The sequence below is a fragment of the Megascapheus bottae genome, chromosome 30 (assembly GCF_031878675.1).
Source record: "Megascapheus bottae isolate mThoBot1 chromosome 30, mThoBot2.hap1, whole genome shotgun sequence".
Lineage (NCBI taxonomy): Eukaryota > Metazoa > Chordata > Mammalia > Rodentia > Geomyidae > Megascapheus > Megascapheus bottae.
In genome coordinates, this window is record NC_143538.1 from 3,338,581 (window position 1) to 3,357,806 (window position 19,226).

The window sequence follows — 19,226 nt, forward strand, 5'->3', positions numbered from 1 at the left end:
AGATCATTTCTTTTTGGAGACAGGATCTTGTTATGTAGCTGACACTGGCTTAGCATAGAAAGTGCTGAAACCATAGGCATGAACCACTATACCAGGCTCAGAGTTGATCATTTTGACTCTAAGAGAGAAGTGAACACAATACCAGCAGACCTATTTTGTATCATGTAACAGTAACTGTGAATGGTCAAACAGGTGCAAATACATGGTGTATAAGGTACAAAGTGTAATACTCCAAATTCAAACTCCTGTCTATTTCTTTTTTTTTTTTGCCAGTCCTGGGCTTGAGCTCAGGGCCTGAGCACTGTTCTTGGACTTTCTCAAGGCTAGAGCTCTACCACTTGAGCCTCAGCACCACTTCCGGCTTTTTTCTATGTATGTGGCACCAAGGAATCGAACCCGGGTCTTCATGCATGCTAGGCAAGCACTTTAACCACTAGGCCAAACTCCCGGCCCCACTCCTGTCTATTTCTAATACTAACTTACAAATGACACAACTCCTTTAACATGACACAGTCCAACAAGCTACATATTTGGGTGAGACCTTACAATCTCCTTTTTCTTAAAGGAATTAGCTCATTTAGAAAGAAAAAAAAAAGTGATTTATCCCTAGCATAAACCTTAGGGAAATAGAAAAGACTGACATTGAAGTAAGCAGACTTGGCTTTATCAGAAAGATATGACAACTTCTCCCAGGAGAGATTTGACGCTTTCAAGTCTAAGTCAACAGTCATGGAGATAGAATTGCTTTCTTATCTTTACCCACCCCCAGTGGCCTGTCAGAATCTAGAGTAGCTCTTCTTGCTGTCCCTGCTGGCCTTTTTACCTCTGTTTCATTGCCAGTGGCTAATCTTTTACGGACCCTGTCTTTCATTAGGTCTTTTTATCCCAACCATACTTAAATGAAGTGGAAACTTTTTTCTGTAGCTTTCTTTCTCTTTGACCTGTTATAACTCCTGTTTCACTCAGGCCTGCTATGCAACCTGTACTTTTTTACACTGTGTGTTTTCCCCTTCCTGGCTAAAAGGAACTGAGTTTCTGCCTCTGTGGCCACTGCTGGGGAGGTTATTTTGGGTTATGAGGGCTGCGGGGGTGGGGGTGGCTGAAGTAAGTTTTATAGGTGAAGTAAATCTTTGGTTTCAAAATGAGATTGCATTGCAATCTCATTTTCATTAGGAACAGAAATTAATGTGTGCTCCCAACTTACCTGTTGAGGATTATTGGAGTCAACTGAAAAAAAAAATCAGTGGCTTTAGAGAGATGATATTTCTATATGCCCCTGGCTACTTCCACATTTTAAAAATCACATTGTATTTTTTTGTCAGTCCTGGGGCTTGAACTCAGGGCTTAGGCCCTGTCCTTGGGCTTTCTCATGGCTAGCACTCTGCCATTTGAGCCACAGCGTCATTTCCAGCTTTTTCTGTGTATGTGGTACCAAGGAACTGAAACCCGGGTCTTTGTACATGCTAGGCAAGCACTCTACCACTAGGCCAAACTCCCTGCCACATTGCATTTTGAAATAAGTAAAAGGGCTGAGAAGTCACTTTTACCCTTTGGAGTTAAAAAATAACCAGCCCTTGGAGTTAAAAAATAACCAACTTGCCAGGTGCTGTTGCTCATGCCTGTAATCCTAGCTATTCAGGAGGAAGAGATCTGAGGATCATGGTTCAAAACTATCCTAAGGGCTGTGGATGTGGCTTAAGAGTAAAGTGCTTGCCTAGCATGCATGAAGACCTGGGTTCCATTTCTCAGTACCACATACACAAAAAGAGCCAAAAGTAGTACTGCGGCCTAAGTGGTAGAGTGCTAGCCTTGGGAAAAGAAGCTCAAGAACAGTGCCCAGGTGGGGGGTGTGGGGGGGAGGGAAATGGGTACCAAGACATGTGAAAGGGTATCAATGTATGTGAATTAATGCACCTTCTATCTGGCAAATATCATGTAACCCTTTTACTAATTACAATAAAAAAAAAAAAAAGAACAGTGCCCAGACCCTGAGTTCAAGCCCCAGAACTGGCAAAAATAAACAAACAAAAACCAACCCCCCCACCAGGAAACCCCCAAACCAGACAGATTAATATGACTTATCTCCAATTAAATCCCCTCCCTAAAAAACAAAACAAAACTGAAAGTGGAGCTATGGCCTCATGCTTGTTTTCCTAGCTACTCAGGAGGCTGAGATCTGAAGATCACGGCTCAGAGCCAGCCTGGGCACTAAAGTCTGTGAGACTCTAATTCACCACCAGAAAACCAGAGATAGCACTGTGGCTCAAAGTGGTAGAGCAGTATCTTTGAGCTGAAAAGCTCAGGGACAGGACCCAGATTTCAAGCCCCAAGACCAACAAAAAGAAAAGAAAACAAAACAACAATAAAACCTAAGAGACAATGGTCAGGCTTTGAGTATAAGATCCAGAACTGGCAAAAACCCAAGAAACTCCAACCACTAAGGCTGGGAGTTTGGCCTAGTGGTACAGTGCTTGTCTAGCATGTACAAAGACCTAGGGTTTGATTCCTCAGTACCACATACATAGAAAAAGCTGAAAGTGGTGCTGTGGTCCAAGTGGTAGAGCTCTAGCCTTGAGAAAACCCAAGGCCAGTGCTCAGGCCCTGAGCTCAAGCCCAGGACTGGCAAACAAAACAAAAAACCCACTAACTTCCAGATACAATAACCAGAAATCACCAGAAATGTTGATCTGAAATCACAGATAATCTTTGGGAGTCATCAGGAATTTAAGGATCAAAGAATCTTGGTTTTAAAGGGAAGAATGCCTGGTTAGCAGACAAGGGAAAGAAAGGCAGTTATCAATTGAGTACTAAGTCACTCTGGCTCACTAAGCAAAGGAAGTTATTCAATGAAGTTATTCCAGATTTTCCCTTTCCTAAATAAAGATGGGCTAACACCATTTTTTTTTCTTTGTGCAGATCCTAGGGCTTAAATTCAGGGCCTAGATGGTGTCCCTGAGCTCTTTTTTGTTCAAGACTAGTACTCTACCACTTGACCCACAAATTTACTTCTAGCTTGTTCGTGCTTTATTGAAGATAAGAATCTCATGTACTTTCTTGCCTCGGTTGGTTTTGAACCATAATTTTCAGATCTCGGCTTCCTGAGTAGCTAGGAAAATAGAAATGAGCCAGCCAACATCTTTTGTATTTTGTTGGTTGTGGGGTTTAAACTCAGGGTCTGGGCACTGTCCCTGAGCTCTTTTCACTCAAGGTTAGCACTCTATCATTTTGAGCCACAGCATCACTTCTGGTTTTCTGTGGGTTAAGTGGAGATGGTAGTCTCATAGACTTTGCTACGTGGTCTGGCTTCAAACTGCGATTCTCAGATCCCAGCTTCCCACATAGCTAGATTGCAGGTGTGAGTCTCTGGCACCTGCCTCCAGCACCTGCCTCCAACATCATTTTTATTCAACACTTGCAAACATTTGGCAAGCATGACTTGGTAGCCAGAATGTATGGTGAACGGAAGAGACACTGGAGAACTATGAGTAAGTTAGGCCTTGATTTAATTCCAGCCAAGTGATCTCTTTAATTCTATAGGCTGCTCAATGAATTCCTGGCTCTTCTATGGTTCTCTTCTGACATTCTCCTAGATTTCTTTTTTTTTTTTTGCCAGTCCTGGGCTTGAGCTCAGGGCCTGAGCACTGGCCTTGGACTTTCTCAAGGCTAGAGCTCTACCACTTGAGCCTCAGCACCACTTCCGGCTTTTTTCTATGTATGTGGTACCAAGGAATCAAACCCGGGTCTTCATGCATGCTAGGCAAGCCCTTTAACCACTAGGCCAAACTCCCGGCCTCTCCTAGATTTCTTTTTCCTTTTTCTTTTTCTGCCAGTCATGGGGCTTGAACTCAGGGCCTGGGCTCTATCCCTGACCCTGTCAAGGCTAATGCTCTACCACTTGAGTTATAGCGCCACTTCTGACCTTTTCTGGGTATGTGGTACTGAGGAAGGGACCCAGGGCTTCATGCATGCTAGGCAAGTGCTCTGCCACTAAGCCACCTTCCCAGCCCTCCTATTTTGATGTTTTACAGATGGTGGCTTTTCCTTTGGAGTGACCATTAATAGTAAGAAGATCCGTAGTTGAACCGTGTGTGTAATAAATGTTAAGTTTGTTTTAGAAGACATTTTCAAAGAATTTATTGCTCTCAAGTTGAAGTTAAAGCGAAACTTCCATTAGGATAGTACAGAGGGGAACAGTTTTCAAAAAACTAAAGCTAAAAAAAAAAAAAGGGAAGCACAGTCAGTCAGTTTTCATTTCCCTGGCATCTGAGAGGGATGAGGCACTGAGCTCCGCAGCCATGCACTGACTGGGGGGAGGCAGGAGATGTCCAGACGCGTGGGGATTCTTCAGGGACTAATTTTTAGCCAGTCTGACAATGAGCTCTTTCCATTCTCTCCTCTTCTTGGTGATGTAGGAGGGGGTGAGGAGCTGCAGCGGGGACTCAGGCTGCTGTCGAAAGAAGTTCTGGCACAAGGCCTCGGTGTTGCACACCACATACATGCCACAGTCATAGCTGTTTTGTTGAGCAGCTGTTTTCTCCTCCACAAAGATCAGTCTGTCTCCTTGCCGGCCTAAGAAAGCGTCCAGTTTCTTTGCTACCTGCTTCGCGTGGACTGAGTTGGTTCTGCTGTGGGAATCGTAGTGAGAGAAGCTGTTTTGGTCTTGGAGATAAACTAAGAGGCTCCAGTGGGTTCCTCCCGCTGCCTGGTTGGAATTATCATTGATGGGTAGAAAGACCACCCTCTTGTGGGGAAGGTCCAGGGGCTCGAGGAACCCCGCAATCTCTGCCGGGCTGCTGGCACACTTGATGAACTGAGTGACCTCGGGGCTGACGAAGCACACGTGGTCCGAGCAGTCATGGAATTGACTGTTGGCAAAGTACTCAAAGGTGAAGCCAATGATGTGGTCATTGAGCCAGCATGGGGGATCCAGGAGCGAGACGTCCGAACGGCGCAGCAGGCTGTCCATATAGCTGAGGACCACCGGGTCCATTGCACAGGGCAGGGGCTAGCTCGGGAGCTTCAGGAGCTGAGGAGAGGCAGAGGGCAGTGTTCATTATCCAGGCTACTCCTGCAGGGGGCAAGGCATTAAATGGCATTGTAAAGTGCTTAACCACAATAATGCCTGGCAAAGAAACTCCAGCTTCTGTGCTGTGTGAGAACCACTGGACACTTTTTCCATGCAGGCAGTCTAAGTCTGAGGGCTAAAATATCCATTTACATAGAGGGATGGATTAAAACTGTGGCTGATGTTTTACCAGATGTCACAGCAGTAAATGCTGCTTTTTTGTGAGTCATGGGGCTTTGAACTCAGGGGCTGGCCACTGTCACTGAGCTTTCTCAAGGCCACTGCTCTACCACTTGAGCCTCAGCACCATTTCTGGCCCCTTTTTGTGTATATGGCACCAAGGAATTGAACCCAGGGCTTTATGCATGCTAGGCAAGCACTCTACCACTAGGCTACACTCCCAGTCCCTGCAGCAGTAAATGTATTTTGACTCTTGGACAAATATATATATGGTTAAGAGCAGTAAGTTATTTTTGGACTGAAGATGAATCCAAAGGGTCTGAAGAAAAAAAAAAAAGAGCTACTAATTACCAAGGGGAATAGTTTCCATTACAACATTCACTTTCAAGAGAGAAGCTATAACACTGCTTCCTCCTTCCACAATTTAGAGAGCAACAGCCGTGAGACCCGTGGTTAAAAAGCACAATAACAGCCAGGGGCTCACATCTGTCATCCCAGCTATTCAGGAGACTGAGAAGCCAGCCAGTCTTATGAGATGCTCATCTCCAATGAACTACTAGAAAAGCTAGAAATAGAGCTGAGGCTTAAGTGGTGGTAGAATACCAGTCTTGAGCAAAAGCTTAGGGTCAGTGAATAGGTCCTGAGTTCAAGCCCCAAGACTGGGTGGCACTGGCACTGACATGCACGCACGTGCACACATGCCACACCCAAAAGTACAATAACTTCGGGGACAGAAAATCATGAAAATGGTAGCAATGAAATTCATTCCTGATTGTGGAATTAGCTATGCACCCAACTGATGTCAGGGGTTTAGTCATTTTCCTTTTTCAGCCTGAGGGGTAGGGTAAGACTGTGATGTTCACAATGTAAGACAGACATTACTCTACCACTTGAGCCACAGCACCACTTCCAGCTTTTTCTGTATATGTGGTACTGAGGAATTGAACCCAGGGCTTCGTGCATGCCAGGCAAACACTCCCAGCCCTCTTTTTGACTTTTTGAAAGGAACCATGCACAGAAGACCTGGGTCTAGCTTCAGTCTTATTATTGACTTGCCACTGAGGTTCTGAAGTGTCAGCGGGATGATCTTATTTTGGTTCTGTTGCCTGTAAAAAGGCCATCTTGCCTTTCGTCCTCAGAGTTGTAGGATGGCCACAGGATTGTGCATCAAGGCAGGTAATGAGTTAAAAAAAGGCTATATAAATAATATTTATGCAAACTGGTTATCAGAACATCTGCACAGGACCCCACACCAACCAAAGAAAATGAAATTGGGAAACAAATATCCATTCATATTAACTTATCTAAATAACAGAACGATTCTTTCATGGCAGGAATGAGTTGTTGATGCGATTAGCAGCAGGCAGAATACTAACAAGGACAGGAAGTTGGACAGGTGTAGATGACGTAATATTCTGAGTACAGACTCAACATCTAACTGACCTGAAAGTATAGTATTTCTAAAGATCACACAACAACAAACTGAAGTACACACTGAGAGCATAAAGCATGTTATGTATATATATATATATAAGGAAACAGTGAAACTGCTATAAAAATAACAGGGCTATATTATGATATCAATTTAAGTAAATCTGGCTAAAAAATTGTGATATGCCATTTCCATTGACCAAAACCTGTCAAAAATAAATGTATGCCTTTTTTGTTTTTCTTTCTTTCTTTTTTGGTACTGGGGATTGAACCTAGGACAATGTACTTGCTAGGCGGGTACTTTGCCACTGAGCCACATCTCAGGCCCATTCCTTGTATTTATTTTTTATTTTTATTTTTTGCTAGTCCTGGGGCTTGAACTCAGGGCCCGGGCACTGTCCTTGGGCTTTCTCAAGGCTACAGCTTTACCACTTGATCCACAGTACCACTTCTGGACTTTTTCTATGTATGTGGTACTGGGGAATTGAACCTGGGTCTTTGTGCATTCTAGGCAAGCACTCTACTACTAGGCCAAACTCTTGGCCCAGGCCCATACCTTTTAATTAAAAGCTAAATGGCCTAAATAAAATGCATCCAAGATGTTTTTATGTACATAGAGTATATAATAATCTGAATCACTTCAGAAATAATACAGGGCTGTTAATTAAGAAGAAAGAATAACCAGGAGCTGGAAGGTGAACTCTTATCCAACAGGTACAAGACAGAGAAGAGAGGGAGAGGCAGACAGGCGGAAAGAGAGAGAGAGAGGAGGAACTAGAGACATAAAGCTGGAGCCAGGAACAAAGTTAATGAGGCAGAGAGCACAGTTGTTACAGGTGAGCCACAGGTTTGGCTCTAAGCTTTTTGGCAGCTAACCAGAGGTTAAACATTCACAACATCCATAAGGGGAAAGCAGAGCTCAGGAAAGGCAAAAACATTCTATGTATGAAGGTCAGAAAGTTTTCTTTCTCAAGAAATCTCTATAATAGAGAGCAGGGTGCAGGGTGATACCTGGTGACAGACACTGTGATTCAATATGTCTGTTGCCAGTAATGCCTAGCAATGACTCTCCAGCAATGGTGGCAGGTGATGCTGTAGAGAGAGCAGCGTGGCAGAGGCTGGGTGCTGGGCTTGCCGGCCCTCTCTGGCCAAAGAGTGGGTGAATATCAAGGGAGGAACCAGCTAGGAGGTCACACAGGGCTCTCAAGATGCTTCGCGCCTTCAGCGAATACTGGGACACTGCTCATTTGTCCAATCAGACACATCTTAGCAGCTACGGATGGTGGCCTATAAGAAGAGTGCTGGGATAGTCAGGCCTCTCACTTCGGGGGAGCGCCCACAGGTAAGGCTACTAGTTACTTCAAAAATATTTGTTTTGTTTTTTTTTTTTTTTTTTGTGGGATGGGCATGTGGGAGTAGTTTTTCTCCTTTTTTTCTTTTTGCCAGTCCTTGGACTTAAGCCCCAGGCCTGGGCACTGTCTTTGGGCTACCTCAAGGCTAGAGTTCTACCACTTAAGCTGCAGGACTACTTGTGGCTTTTTTCGTGTGACGTGGTTCTGAGGAATCGAACCAGGATCTTTGTGTATGCTAGGCAAACACTCTACCACTAGGCCAAACTCCTGGCCCCCTGTGAGTAGAATTCTTTGTGTAGCAAGTGTAGGTACTTGGGAATCCCAGCACTGTTAAAAACAAACAAAACCAACAAAAATCCAACAAAAAACTCCATTAAAAAATAAAACAAAGCACCTATAGAAATAGGTACTGGCCTTTGGTAAAGTTTTAGTTGTGTGTCTGGGGTGATGAAAGTGTGGGTCCCCAAGCTCTGTCTTTGTTTCTTGTGGGCTATTATTCATCCTCTCTGGGCCTCGTATCAGCTGTAAAGTGGGGTAGTGATAAAGCTGGCCTTACAGGGCTGTCATGTGAATTGAGCCCTAGGCATGTGGCTAGCTAGACAGCAGGCTCTCCCAAACGAACACAAACCTAGTTTCCTCCCCTGTGGTTTGCACAGGCAGTGGACCCTGAAGATAGTGTAAGCCACAGCACAAATGCTCAGGCACTTACTTCATCTGGGTGTAAGAGTGCATTCTAGGGCCTGGGTTCAATCCCAGCACTGGAAACTTAACAAGACAAAACCAAAATGAACTTAATACCAAATTCATAGTACAGAGCACTTCCTAAACACAAGTTTAATTTTCATATAAGAAAGAGACAGTTTTTTTTTCCCCCTGTGATTCTTTATATTATTTGCTTTGGGGGGTCCTAGGGATAGAACCTAAGGCCTCAAGAATGCTAGGTTACATTCTCAGGCTCTGTACAATGCACAATACCTGAACTAGCAGCTACTAAGAAGGCCAACCAATTAACCAAAAAAAAAAAAAAGAAACTTACAGACGATAACGGAAAAACTTAAAATTCAATAGTAGCTCTCTGGATTACGTGCTTATATAAATAAGAAGCTTCTGGATCAGTAGAAATAAAATTATAGGACCTTGGCACTGGTGGCTCATGTCTGTAATCTTAGATACTTAGGTAGCTGAGGATTACAGTTTGAAGCCAGCTTGGGCAGGAAAAGTTTGTAAGTCTCTTTATCTTATTGAAGATAAGAATCTCACAAAAAAGCACCAAACCACCAAAAAGCAGGAAGTAGGGCTGTGGCTTAAGTGGTAAAGCAGTATAGCCTTGAGCAAAACAGATGAATGAATGAAAGTGCCCTGGCCCTAATTTAAAGCCCTGGACTAGCAAAAAAAAAAAAAAAAAAGCAAAAGCATTATAGGATGGGAGCCTGCAGACCTGGGGCTCTGTTCAGATCTGCAATTAACCAGTTGTTTGACTCAGCTGCTAAGTGCGAGGTTCCTCTGTAAACTGAGGGGTCTGGAACAGATAAATGTTGGTTCTGGCTGAGGGTGCAAGGCAGAATCATGCTTGGGCATTTTAGAAGGAACACATGATTGTTATGCTGGATAAGATCTGGGCAACTGTATTTTAAAGATGCTTCCAGGCCCTTCTATGATTTGGCAGTCTCATGTTGTGATTCTTAGTTTATGCTGTCATATTTCCCGAAACTTAAATCCTGCAACTCTATAGAAAAAAGAAATCCTTAAAATGTCAAGTTTTCTGGAAAGTCCAGGAGTCAATAAAGGACAGGCTGCAGGTTAAATTTGGAACATGGCCTATTTTTGTAAACCAAGTTTTATGGGGGTAAAGTCATTGTTCTTTGTTTACATTTTGCTTCTAACCATAGATAATCTATAGGAAAGGACAGAGCAGAGTATTTAGGACAAGGCCTAAAATGCTTAAGTGCTGAGCTTCTTAGAAAAAAAAACAAACAAATTTTTGTTCTGGACCACAATTATGGAATTGATTACAAATTATTTTCTTGGTTGTTAACTGGAGATAAGAGCCTCACTATTCCTGCCTGGGCTGGCTTTGAACCACAATCTTCAGATCTGTCTCCTGAGTAGCTAGGATTACAGGTGTGAGCCACTGGTGTCTGGGCATAGTGCATCTTTTTAGAGCTTTTTTGTTTCTTCCTAATATTTCTTCCTACATCAGCTTTAGGACAAAAGTACTAACAATTTCTGTGTGTGTGTGTGTGTGTGTGTGTGTGTGTGTGTGTGTGTGTGTACTTACTAGTCATGGAGCTTGAACTCAGGTCCTGGGTACTATTCCTGAGCTTTTTTGTTCTAGATCGGCACCCTACCACTTAGCCATAGCTCCACTTATAGTTCTTTGTAGTTTAGTGGAGATAAGGGTCTCACAGACTTTCCTGCCCAAGCTGGCTTTGATTAGTGATCCTCAGATCTCAGCCTCCTGTGTAGTTGGGATTACAGCTACAAGTGTACAGCTTTAAAGATTTTTTTTATAACTTAAAATATTTTAATCAGTAACTTAATATTTTAATTATTAACATAAGCATAGACCTACTGTAGCCTAATAGGCAAAGTCAGTATGAATTTAAAAACCAAGAAAGGAGTTTGGCCTAGTGGTAGAATGCTTGCCTGGCATGCACGAAGACCTGGGTTCAATTCCTCGGTACCACATACATAGAAAAAAGGCAGAAGTGGTGCTGTGGCTCAAAGTGGTAGAGCTCTAGGCTTGAGAAAGCCCAAGGACAGTGCTCAGGACCTGAGTTCAAGGCCTAGGATGGCAACAAAACAAAATCCAAGAGATCCCCATAGAACTTTATACTGCTGGCAGGCAATTTTCTCTGCTTCCTTTCTCTGGTCTACTAGCTTCTTTGAATACTTCAGTGAAACTGTCCAATTTTGCTCAAAGCCCCCTTAGTATCTATCAAATTCAGAAATATTGCAAATTGTGCACTAGCTGAGCCAAAAAAGCCACTGGACTCAAAACAGTCTGATATTTGAATAGATCCACATAAATCAAGAGAACAAAACCAAAACAAACCCATGGGAGAAAACTCTTGATTCTCTCAGTGTCTTCCAGTTATTTCCTCATGCTTCTTGTGACAGTCCAGGGCGACTTCTGTGATAATGGAAGGTTCTGGGCCAGTGGTGTCAAGACTGGGGCTATGAGCCATGTGTGGCTGCTGACTGCTTGAAATACAGAGGGCCAGAAAGAAGCTAGTGTGATACCTAAAATTTATGTACTTAAATAGCAATAGGCTTTCAAAGGTCCTTTTCTCTGGCTTTCTGGCACACTCTTTGGAACTCAGGGCCTTATGCATGTTATATCTGCAGCTCCTTTTATCTGTCTGTCTATCTATCTATCTATCTATCTATCTATCTATCTATCTATCTATCTATCTATCTATCTATCTATGTTTTTGGGGGGGAGAGCAGTCTTGGGGTTGGAACTCAGGGTCTGGGCACTGTCCCTGAGCTTCTTTTGCTCAAAGCTAGCACTCTACCGCTTGAGCTACAGCAGCACTGTATGTGGTACTGAGGAATGGACCCCAGGGCTTCATGCATGCTAGGCAAGCACTCTACCACTAAGCCACATTCCCAGCCTTCACAGATGTTTCTTGGAAGGAAAAAAAAAAATCATCACGTGGTTAAATGTAGAGAATTACTAAATCATAAAACTCCTTACTAGTGATTCATGATACACACAGGCACATAGGAGACTAGACTAAATTCAGCAATGGAAAATTTAATTGTTTTGGTATAATTTCCCAAAATTTTTGGTCACAAACTACTTCGAAATATTTCTCTTTTTGTTACTGAATACGCACTTAGGCCCTTGTCTGTGCTCTGATGTTTGGAACATGCGTGATACATTTTTTTCAGCAAACAGAACAGGGACAACTTGCTAATCATCTAATTCAAAATATCTTATATCAAATTAGATTTTAGAAAGGTTAAAACTTTGAACACAGCTAGGCTCAGTGGTACATGATCTGCAATTTGAATACTTGGAAGGCTGAGCTTTATAGAAATACCCTGTGTAAGAAAAAACAAACAAGAATGGGTAGACAGGTAGAAAAGAAAACCTTCTGTCCTTTTAGCAGGACAATTATACAAAATTTAGCTTCTTAGTAGTCTTGAGATCTGAGGATTTTGGCTTAAAGCCAGACGGGCCAAAAAAAAAAAATAAAAACAAATATCAAAAAGATCTTACTTCCAATTAAATAGCAAAATGTTGGACTGGAGGGATGGCTCAAGTTGTAGAACACCATTCCTGAGCAAAAAAAAAAGTTGGGAGAGCCATGCCTGAGTTCAAGTTCTAGTACCAGGACACACATGCAGAATTAAAAATATTCATTAACAGATTTGTTTACTATTTGAGATGAATTTTACTGTGTAGTCAAGCTGGCCCTGAACTCCTGACCCTTCTGTCTCCAGCTCCTCCGTGATGGGATTCCCCGAGTGTGTCACATGTCTGGCACTTTCACAACTTTAAAAATAACTTCCATACAGATTTTCTAACTCTGAAAGAATAGATTTTTTGGCAAGCTGCTTAATTCTTCCCTTTGTTCTTTCTCCTTTTGCACTGCTGGGGAAGAACCCCTCCATATACACAGCCAATGCAATTATTTGCATTTTGAGACTAAGACCCATCTCTTCTTACTCTTATGACCTAGACCCATTGAGTCTTAGTTCTGTTCCCTGGGGGGTGGGGGGAAGGAGGGATGATTCCAAACATGAAGATTTATAAGCTATTTGATTTGATGTTTACAAACATTAGCAGATTATGTCTAACTTCTCATATATGATTCCCTTTACACTTTTACAAGCGGAACCACCTCCAATACTAAACGTATTTTTCATGGCAGGATAAGCAGAAATATTTTCAGGAAGGAAGTCTGAGCCATTTTTCCCCACAGTTTCAATTTCCCCCAATTAGTTGTTTCCTCTTAATGCTAAGCCTGAATCACTGGAGAGTTGTATGCTGTGACTTGCAAAAATGATTAAGATCTGTACAATCGGCTGGGAGTTTAGCCTAGTGGTAGAGTGCTAGCATGTATGAAGACCCGGGCTCTATTCCTTGGTACCACAAATATAGAAAAAAGGCAGAAATGGTGCTGTGGCTCAAGTGGTAGAGCTCTAGCCTTGAGAAATCTCAAGGACAGTGTCCAGGTCCTGAGTTCAATGCCCAGGATGGGCAAAAAAAAAAAAAAAAAAAGACTTGTACAACCTTCCTGGTTGCAGGATTAGATTTTATTCACCCATCTATTCTCAATGTCTGATGAACTAGAGAAGTTTAAGACTGACAAAGTAGAGAAGGAAAATACAGAAGGAAAAATTTATTCGTAAAACTCCTAAAAACAGGGCTGGGAGTTTGGCCTAGTGCTTAAAGTGCTTGCCTAGCATTCATGAAGACCCGGGTTCCATTCCTCAGTACCACATACATAGCAAAAAGCTGGAAGTGGTGCTGAGGCTCAAGTGGTAGAGCTCTAGCCTTGAGAAAGTCCAAGGACAGTGCTCAGGCCCTGAGCTCAAGCCCAGGACTGGAAAAACAAAAACCAAAAAAACAAACTCCTAAAAACACAAAACTATCACTAACAGGCAACGTTCTCAATTTTAGAAATAATTTGTAAATAAAAATAACCTTGACAATCCTATTTCACAACCATATGAATTCAGTTCTCAAAGCAGAAAAATTGCTGCTGCCAGCAGCTCATTCCTGTAATCCTAGCTATGTAGGAGGCTGAAATCTGAGGAGCACAGTCCAAGGCCAGCTGGGAGAGAAGAGTCTCTGTGAAACTCTTAAATCTGTATTAAAAAAAAAAAAAAAAAAAAAAAAGCAGCTAGAAGTGGAACTGTGGCTTAGGTGGTGGAGTACTAGCCTTGAGGACAAAAAGCTGAGGGACAGCACTCATGCTGGTTCAAGCCCCAGGACCCCCTACGTCCCCAACCCACTCACAAAAAGGCAGAAACATTACTTGCTGCTGCCCATTCTACTATTACCATAAATTTGGGCATGCCATGGGCCCAGGAGCCAGTCCAGGTGACCTTTTAGTACTTCTCCATTTTACTGTGGGTTACTAGTTCTGGCTATCAATGGCTTATCATGGATCACAGAAAGAATTTTATTCCTAGCATACCTCTTGTACCTCAGGGGTTCCATATATTATGGAGTCACCCTTTTCCCTCTTACTGTAAAACTGGGGGTGTACAGACTTATTCTTGTATGGATTTTATTTTGCTGAAAATTTCTGACAACTCTACAATAAGATAGATAGTGCTAGACAGATGGATAGTGCTTGTGCTTCCATCTTCCCAATCTCTGTCTTGGAATATGGAAGATTATAGGTATGGAACACTGTGCCTGACTTAAGAAAAAAATCAGTATCTTTTAATCTTCTTTATCCTAACGATTTCTAAGCTTCGTAAGTTATTTTTTTTTGAAGATAGTTAAGAAATAAACTGCCAATACAAATTGCTAACTAATGGGTTTCAAGAATGGGCCTGACATATAGTAGGAGCACAGTAAATATTTTATGAGTGAAAGAATTTGAGTTTCACTGTACCATAAAAGAGGGTTCAATTGGACCCAATTATGCTATATAGAAGTTTCTGCCTTACCAATTAGTCATTAAATGTTAATTAACAAGAATACTTTTGGGTTTCTGACCAAGTTTGAATTATATAGTATTCAGTGGGACTATTTCTAACAAGTATTAATTTTAGCTGCTAATAAGAAGTCCCAAATTATTTCAATAACAACTGTGAGAAAATTAGCTAAGGTTAGAAATCCTTAAGCTCCTACTTTGAATTAACTTAAGTCTCAGATGCTTTTACCCATTGGCCATGAGGGCTAGAAGAAAGGCTTCAGGTTTTCATACCTATAATACAGATATTTGAAGTGGTAAATAGAGTTGAAACAAATTTTCTGGGTGTCAGGACTATGATCTAAATGCTTTTAAAAACAGGAAACTGTGGAAGAGGTAGAAATTTAATTGGAAGCCAGAGAGAGGGACTTGCAGAAAAAATTCTCAATGAACTTCCTTACTAAGCTAAAATATGATTTCTGCTTTGTTAGACTTCTTTCATGGCCCCTCCTCCAAGAGAGGGAAGGCACAAGATAGAGAACGGAGGAACCTTTATGCCCTGCCTAAACTTGAGTTTTCAGTCTGTATGGAGCCACATTACCCTAGGGGCTTCTAATCATGTGATGGGCAAAAAGTCAACACAGGTTAATGATGCTGGAGGTTCTTGAAGTGAGGTAACTTTTACATGACTCATTTACATTAGTAATACTGAAACCCCAGATTCAAGCTTCTGAATAATATGCTTAATAAGCACATAATCTAGGTAGCTAAATAGGATTTTTAGCAGTTATTTTATATAGTTTGTTTAGTCTTGCTAGTTTCTAAAGATGGGCCCATGTGGGTTTTCCTTTTTTTTTTTTTTTAAAGTGAGTTTTATTCATCTGAGATGTTTCAAGGATTGTCAAGGCAGAAACCAATGACTCACACAAGGTAGAGATGGAAAAGGCCCAATGAACCTCTATATGAGGTAAGACCACTGACTTATGAGGTACTAACACTTGGAATGGGCTTACGTCTTGATCACACAGGATGCCAGCTGACCCCAATACCGGTTCATTTTCTTCAATCTATGTTTCTTTAGCTGGCCTGTACATTGATAGCAGCTCATCATTTCAAGATTCAGGCTTTAAAAAAAATTAGCTTGGGGCTGGGAGTTTGGCCTAGTGGTAGAGTGCTTGCCTAGCATGCACGAAGACCCAGGTTCGATTCCTCGGTACCACATAAATAGAAAAAAGCTGGAAGTGGTGCTGAGGCTCTAGTGGTACAGCGCTAGCCTTGAGAAAGTCCAAGGACAGTGCTCAGGCCCTGAGCTCACGCCCAGGACTGGCCAAAAAAAAAAAAAAATAGCTTACATTAATTTTACAGAGGGGAATCTTAGGTTTACGTTTCTACACATGTATAAGATTTGTCCCAATCAATCCCACTTCTCTCATTCTTGCTCCCTTCTTTCTCAAGATTCGGGTTTTTTATTAAAGAATTTTTTAACATTAATTTTTATATCATATTTCAAATGTCATGTTTAACAAATGAGTATTCAGTCCTGGGGCTTGAACTCAAGGCCTGGGCACTGTCGATTCTTTTGTTCAAGGCTAGCATTCTATCACTTGAGCCACAATGCCACTTCCAGCCTGTTTTGTTTATGTGGTACTGAGGAATCCTAAGGCAAGGACTCTTACCACTAAGCCACATTCCCAGCCCTTAAAGATTGTTTTGAAGAAATTATTCCATTGATGTAATCTCCTCATTCCTATCTTTTCATTTGTTTTTTCAAAAAGCTGAGGCTGAACTCAGGGCCTTGTTCTTCCACTGAGCTAAACCACCAACCCCCTCATTCCTATAGTCTCTTGAAAGTTAATCTGGACATTTTTTAGGTAAAACTCTAATGTAATTAGTCTCCAAAAGTTTTAACATCTCTCCATTTTTTACCAAACCGAGTACTGCCATTCAATGATTTCCCCCCAAATCGCCTCAACTTACTGATTTATATCCTGGGATATCCCCCTCATACACATGAATGAGGTGGGATGAGCAGTTTCCCCAGACAAAGGCTGAACAGAACAAAATAGCCAGTTCATTACATTCTGCCCCTGCCCCCCCCCAGAAAATCTGGGAAGTACAAAATCTGGGATCCATACACCAGAAAGTGGTGAGAATTTCAAAGTTCCATGAACTTGGAACAGGATAAAATCTGCATCTTTATTTTTAACTATCTGTGGGTAAAAATCTAACCTTTCAATAAAGTGTAATAATAAGCTATAGTGGTATTCACAGTTCTATGACTGTCACCACTGGAAATCTGGCATTTTCATATCACATAAAGTAGTTGCAGGGTATCTCAAAATATATCCTATACTCATCACTACTTTAAATTACAGAATTAGATCTGCTGCTACATGTTACTCAAGGTATAAATAAGTACTTACATAATGTACAGCTGGGCGCCAATGGCTCATGCCTGTAATTCTAACTACTTAGGAGGCTAAGATCTGAAGAGCTTGGTTTGGAGTCAGATTTGGCAGAAATGTCTTCGGGTCTCATCATTTTACCAGCAAAAGGCTGACAGTGGCAGAGCTGGCTTAAGGGGTAAGAGTCCCAACCTGGACAGAAAAGCTGGGCGAACTGAGCGGCCACTACCAGCATAAAACAAAAATACCACTGTGCTGTCGATGTTGTATTTGGGCCTCTCTCCATCACTTCCGGGTTCTATAGTGTATTTCGTGCCTAATCACCTCTTCCACCTTTTTCCTCTCTAAGTACTGAGGACTGGACCCAGGGCTTCACACATGCTAGATAAGTGCTCTACCACTGAACCACACTCCCAGTTCTACCGCCCTACCCCAAAGCCACAGCCCCACTTCCGGTTTTCTAGTGGTTAATTGGAGGTCTCACGGACTTACAGTGCGGGGCTTGCTTTGAACCGTGATCCTCAGATCTTAGCCTTCTGAGTAGCTAGGATGACAGGCGTGAGCCACAGCACCCGGCTGTTTCTTTTCCCAGTCCTGGGGCTTCTTTTATTTATTTATTTATTTATTTGAGACAGAGACTTACTATGTAATACAGGCTACTCTCAAATTTGGGACCCTCCTGTCTCAGTCTCCCAGTAGCTGGGATTATAGGCATGTACCACCTTGGCCGATGAGTCTCCCTCCCATCTTTGAAGAAAACATTCTTGAGGCTTACATTCTAGTTCCTCATCTGTCTCCGACTCCCTGGCCCCTGCCACCCGCCTCCCCCCCCCCCCCCCCCCCCCGCCATGTCTGTCTTTATGGAAGGGCAAGCGACACAGGTATGGATTTAGTGTAATCCACTATGTAGTCTTCCAGGCGACTGTCATGTGCTCCCCACCCCCATTTTTTGTGGCCAGCTACTGCTCACTGGTCTTTGTAACCAATCTTCCAGGGAGGCAAGTCAGCTGGGAGATGCCCTCCGCCACAGTGGAGAGGGCGTCCTGTACAATGACTACGCTGTCACTGTGGACTGTCTCCTCAATAACAGGGCGCTTCAAAAAGCTTCATTCGCTTCTCAGTCCGGCCCTTGGAACCCACTCAGCGAAAAGTCCGCGGAATGAATGGGGGGAAAGGAATACTTGCACGCGGAGGCAGGGGGCGGGGCCGGCCGGGCGCAGGGGCGGGGCCAAGCGGCGGGCAGGGGCGGGGCCAAGCGGCGGGCCTGCCGCCTGGGGGCGGGGCCAAAGCCCAGCCCAGCGTGGGGGCGGGGAGGCGGGCGTGTGTCCGACTGTGTGCGTGGGGGGGGGGCGGGGGGCGAGGACTGGGGAGGGGGACAGATGGGAATCCGCTTTGTTCTCTCACACCTCAGTGTGGCTACCTTTTCCCCACGGGAACTTCCCGAGCGGGTCCAGGCCAGGATCTTCCTGTAAATACGGTAACCCCATCTCCCACCTTCCCAGGTGAAGCGCGCCCGGGAGCGGGGTGGGGGGGGGTGCAGGAGACCCGGATCAACAACTTGTAGCAAGGACGCGCGAAACTCTTTGAACCCTCTGGCCACCTGCGACTCTGTCCCCCAACTCCCCCACCCTTCAGCACCCCTAAAGTCTCCCCACCCCTGCCCCCCATCACGCCACGCCGTGTCTCCTGACTCTCCCCAGGTGAACACCACGTCTCTCTTCAACTTTCCATGAAAGTTGGGTCTGGTCTGTCGAGGCCGTTTTCTGCTCCTTCTTTATTCCGATACCCTCGTGACTCAGTTTCCCCAACGTGGACGCCAGCGCCTGCGTGGGCGGCAAGGCGGCCTCACCACGTGGGATAACCACACGCGGGACAAACTTGAGACAAACCCAAGCGGGAGCGGAGGCTTCTTACCTACCACGGGCCTCAGGCACCTCAGCCGGGCTTCAGGCACCACGGTGTGAGCCGGAAAGTGAGAACTAACGTCGCAAACACCGCTTCCTTTCCCCCCGCCTCCTCCCCCCGCTATTCCCAGACTTGCGACACTGCTGACTCCGTAGAGTGTGGAGCTCGGAGTTCCCAGCTCCGGCCGTAAGGTGAGGAGGAGAAGCGGAGGGCGGGGTTTCCGCACGCGCAGACGGCCCGCCCCGCGGCGTCACGTGCGGGGGCGGGGCCGGGCGGGGCCGCCGGG

General features: G+C 43.7%; 2 protein-coding genes across 4 annotated transcripts in view; one reads left to right on the plus strand and one right to left on the minus strand.

The window, feature by feature from the left end:
- Gramd2a (GRAM domain containing 2A) overlaps window positions 1-4,148 on the plus strand; it is a 19,462-nt gene extending 15,314 nt beyond the window's left edge. Inside the window, exon 9 of the mRNA XM_090321448.1 lies at window positions 4,029-4,148. Coding sequence (XP_090177574.1) covers window positions 4,029-4,059 — 31 coding nt within the window. The 3' untranslated portion in view covers window positions 4,060-4,148. The remainder of the gene's footprint in view (window positions 1-4,028) is intronic.
- On the minus strand, window positions 4,118-19,056 carry Senp8 (SUMO peptidase family member, NEDD8 specific). 3 transcript variants are annotated; one of them, XM_090321451.1, is made up of 2 exons: window positions 18,950-19,056; window positions 4,118-5,026 (listed from the first exon to the last, which is right to left on the minus strand). In XM_090321451.1, exon 2 carries the CDS (start codon window positions 4,988-4,990, stop codon window positions 4,352-4,354), a length of 639 nt encoding a protein of 212 aa, XP_090177577.1. In that variant the 5' UTR covers window positions 4,991-5,026; window positions 18,950-19,056; the 3' UTR covers window positions 4,118-4,351. The 3 variants fall into 3 exon arrangements, with proteins under 3 accessions (XP_090177577.1, XP_090177578.1, XP_090177579.1); XM_090321452.1 differs by having other exon boundaries at window positions 18,954-19,045; XM_090321453.1 differs by having other exon boundaries at window positions 4,118-5,068; window positions 18,954-19,045.
- Between the last annotated feature and the right edge of the window lie 170 nt (window positions 19,057-19,226).

Coding starts and splice junctions, on each gene's coding strand:
- Senp8 (XM_090321451.1), bottom strand. CDS start 4,990: ATGGACCCGGTGGTCCTCAGCTATATGGACAGCCTGCTGCGCCGTTCG.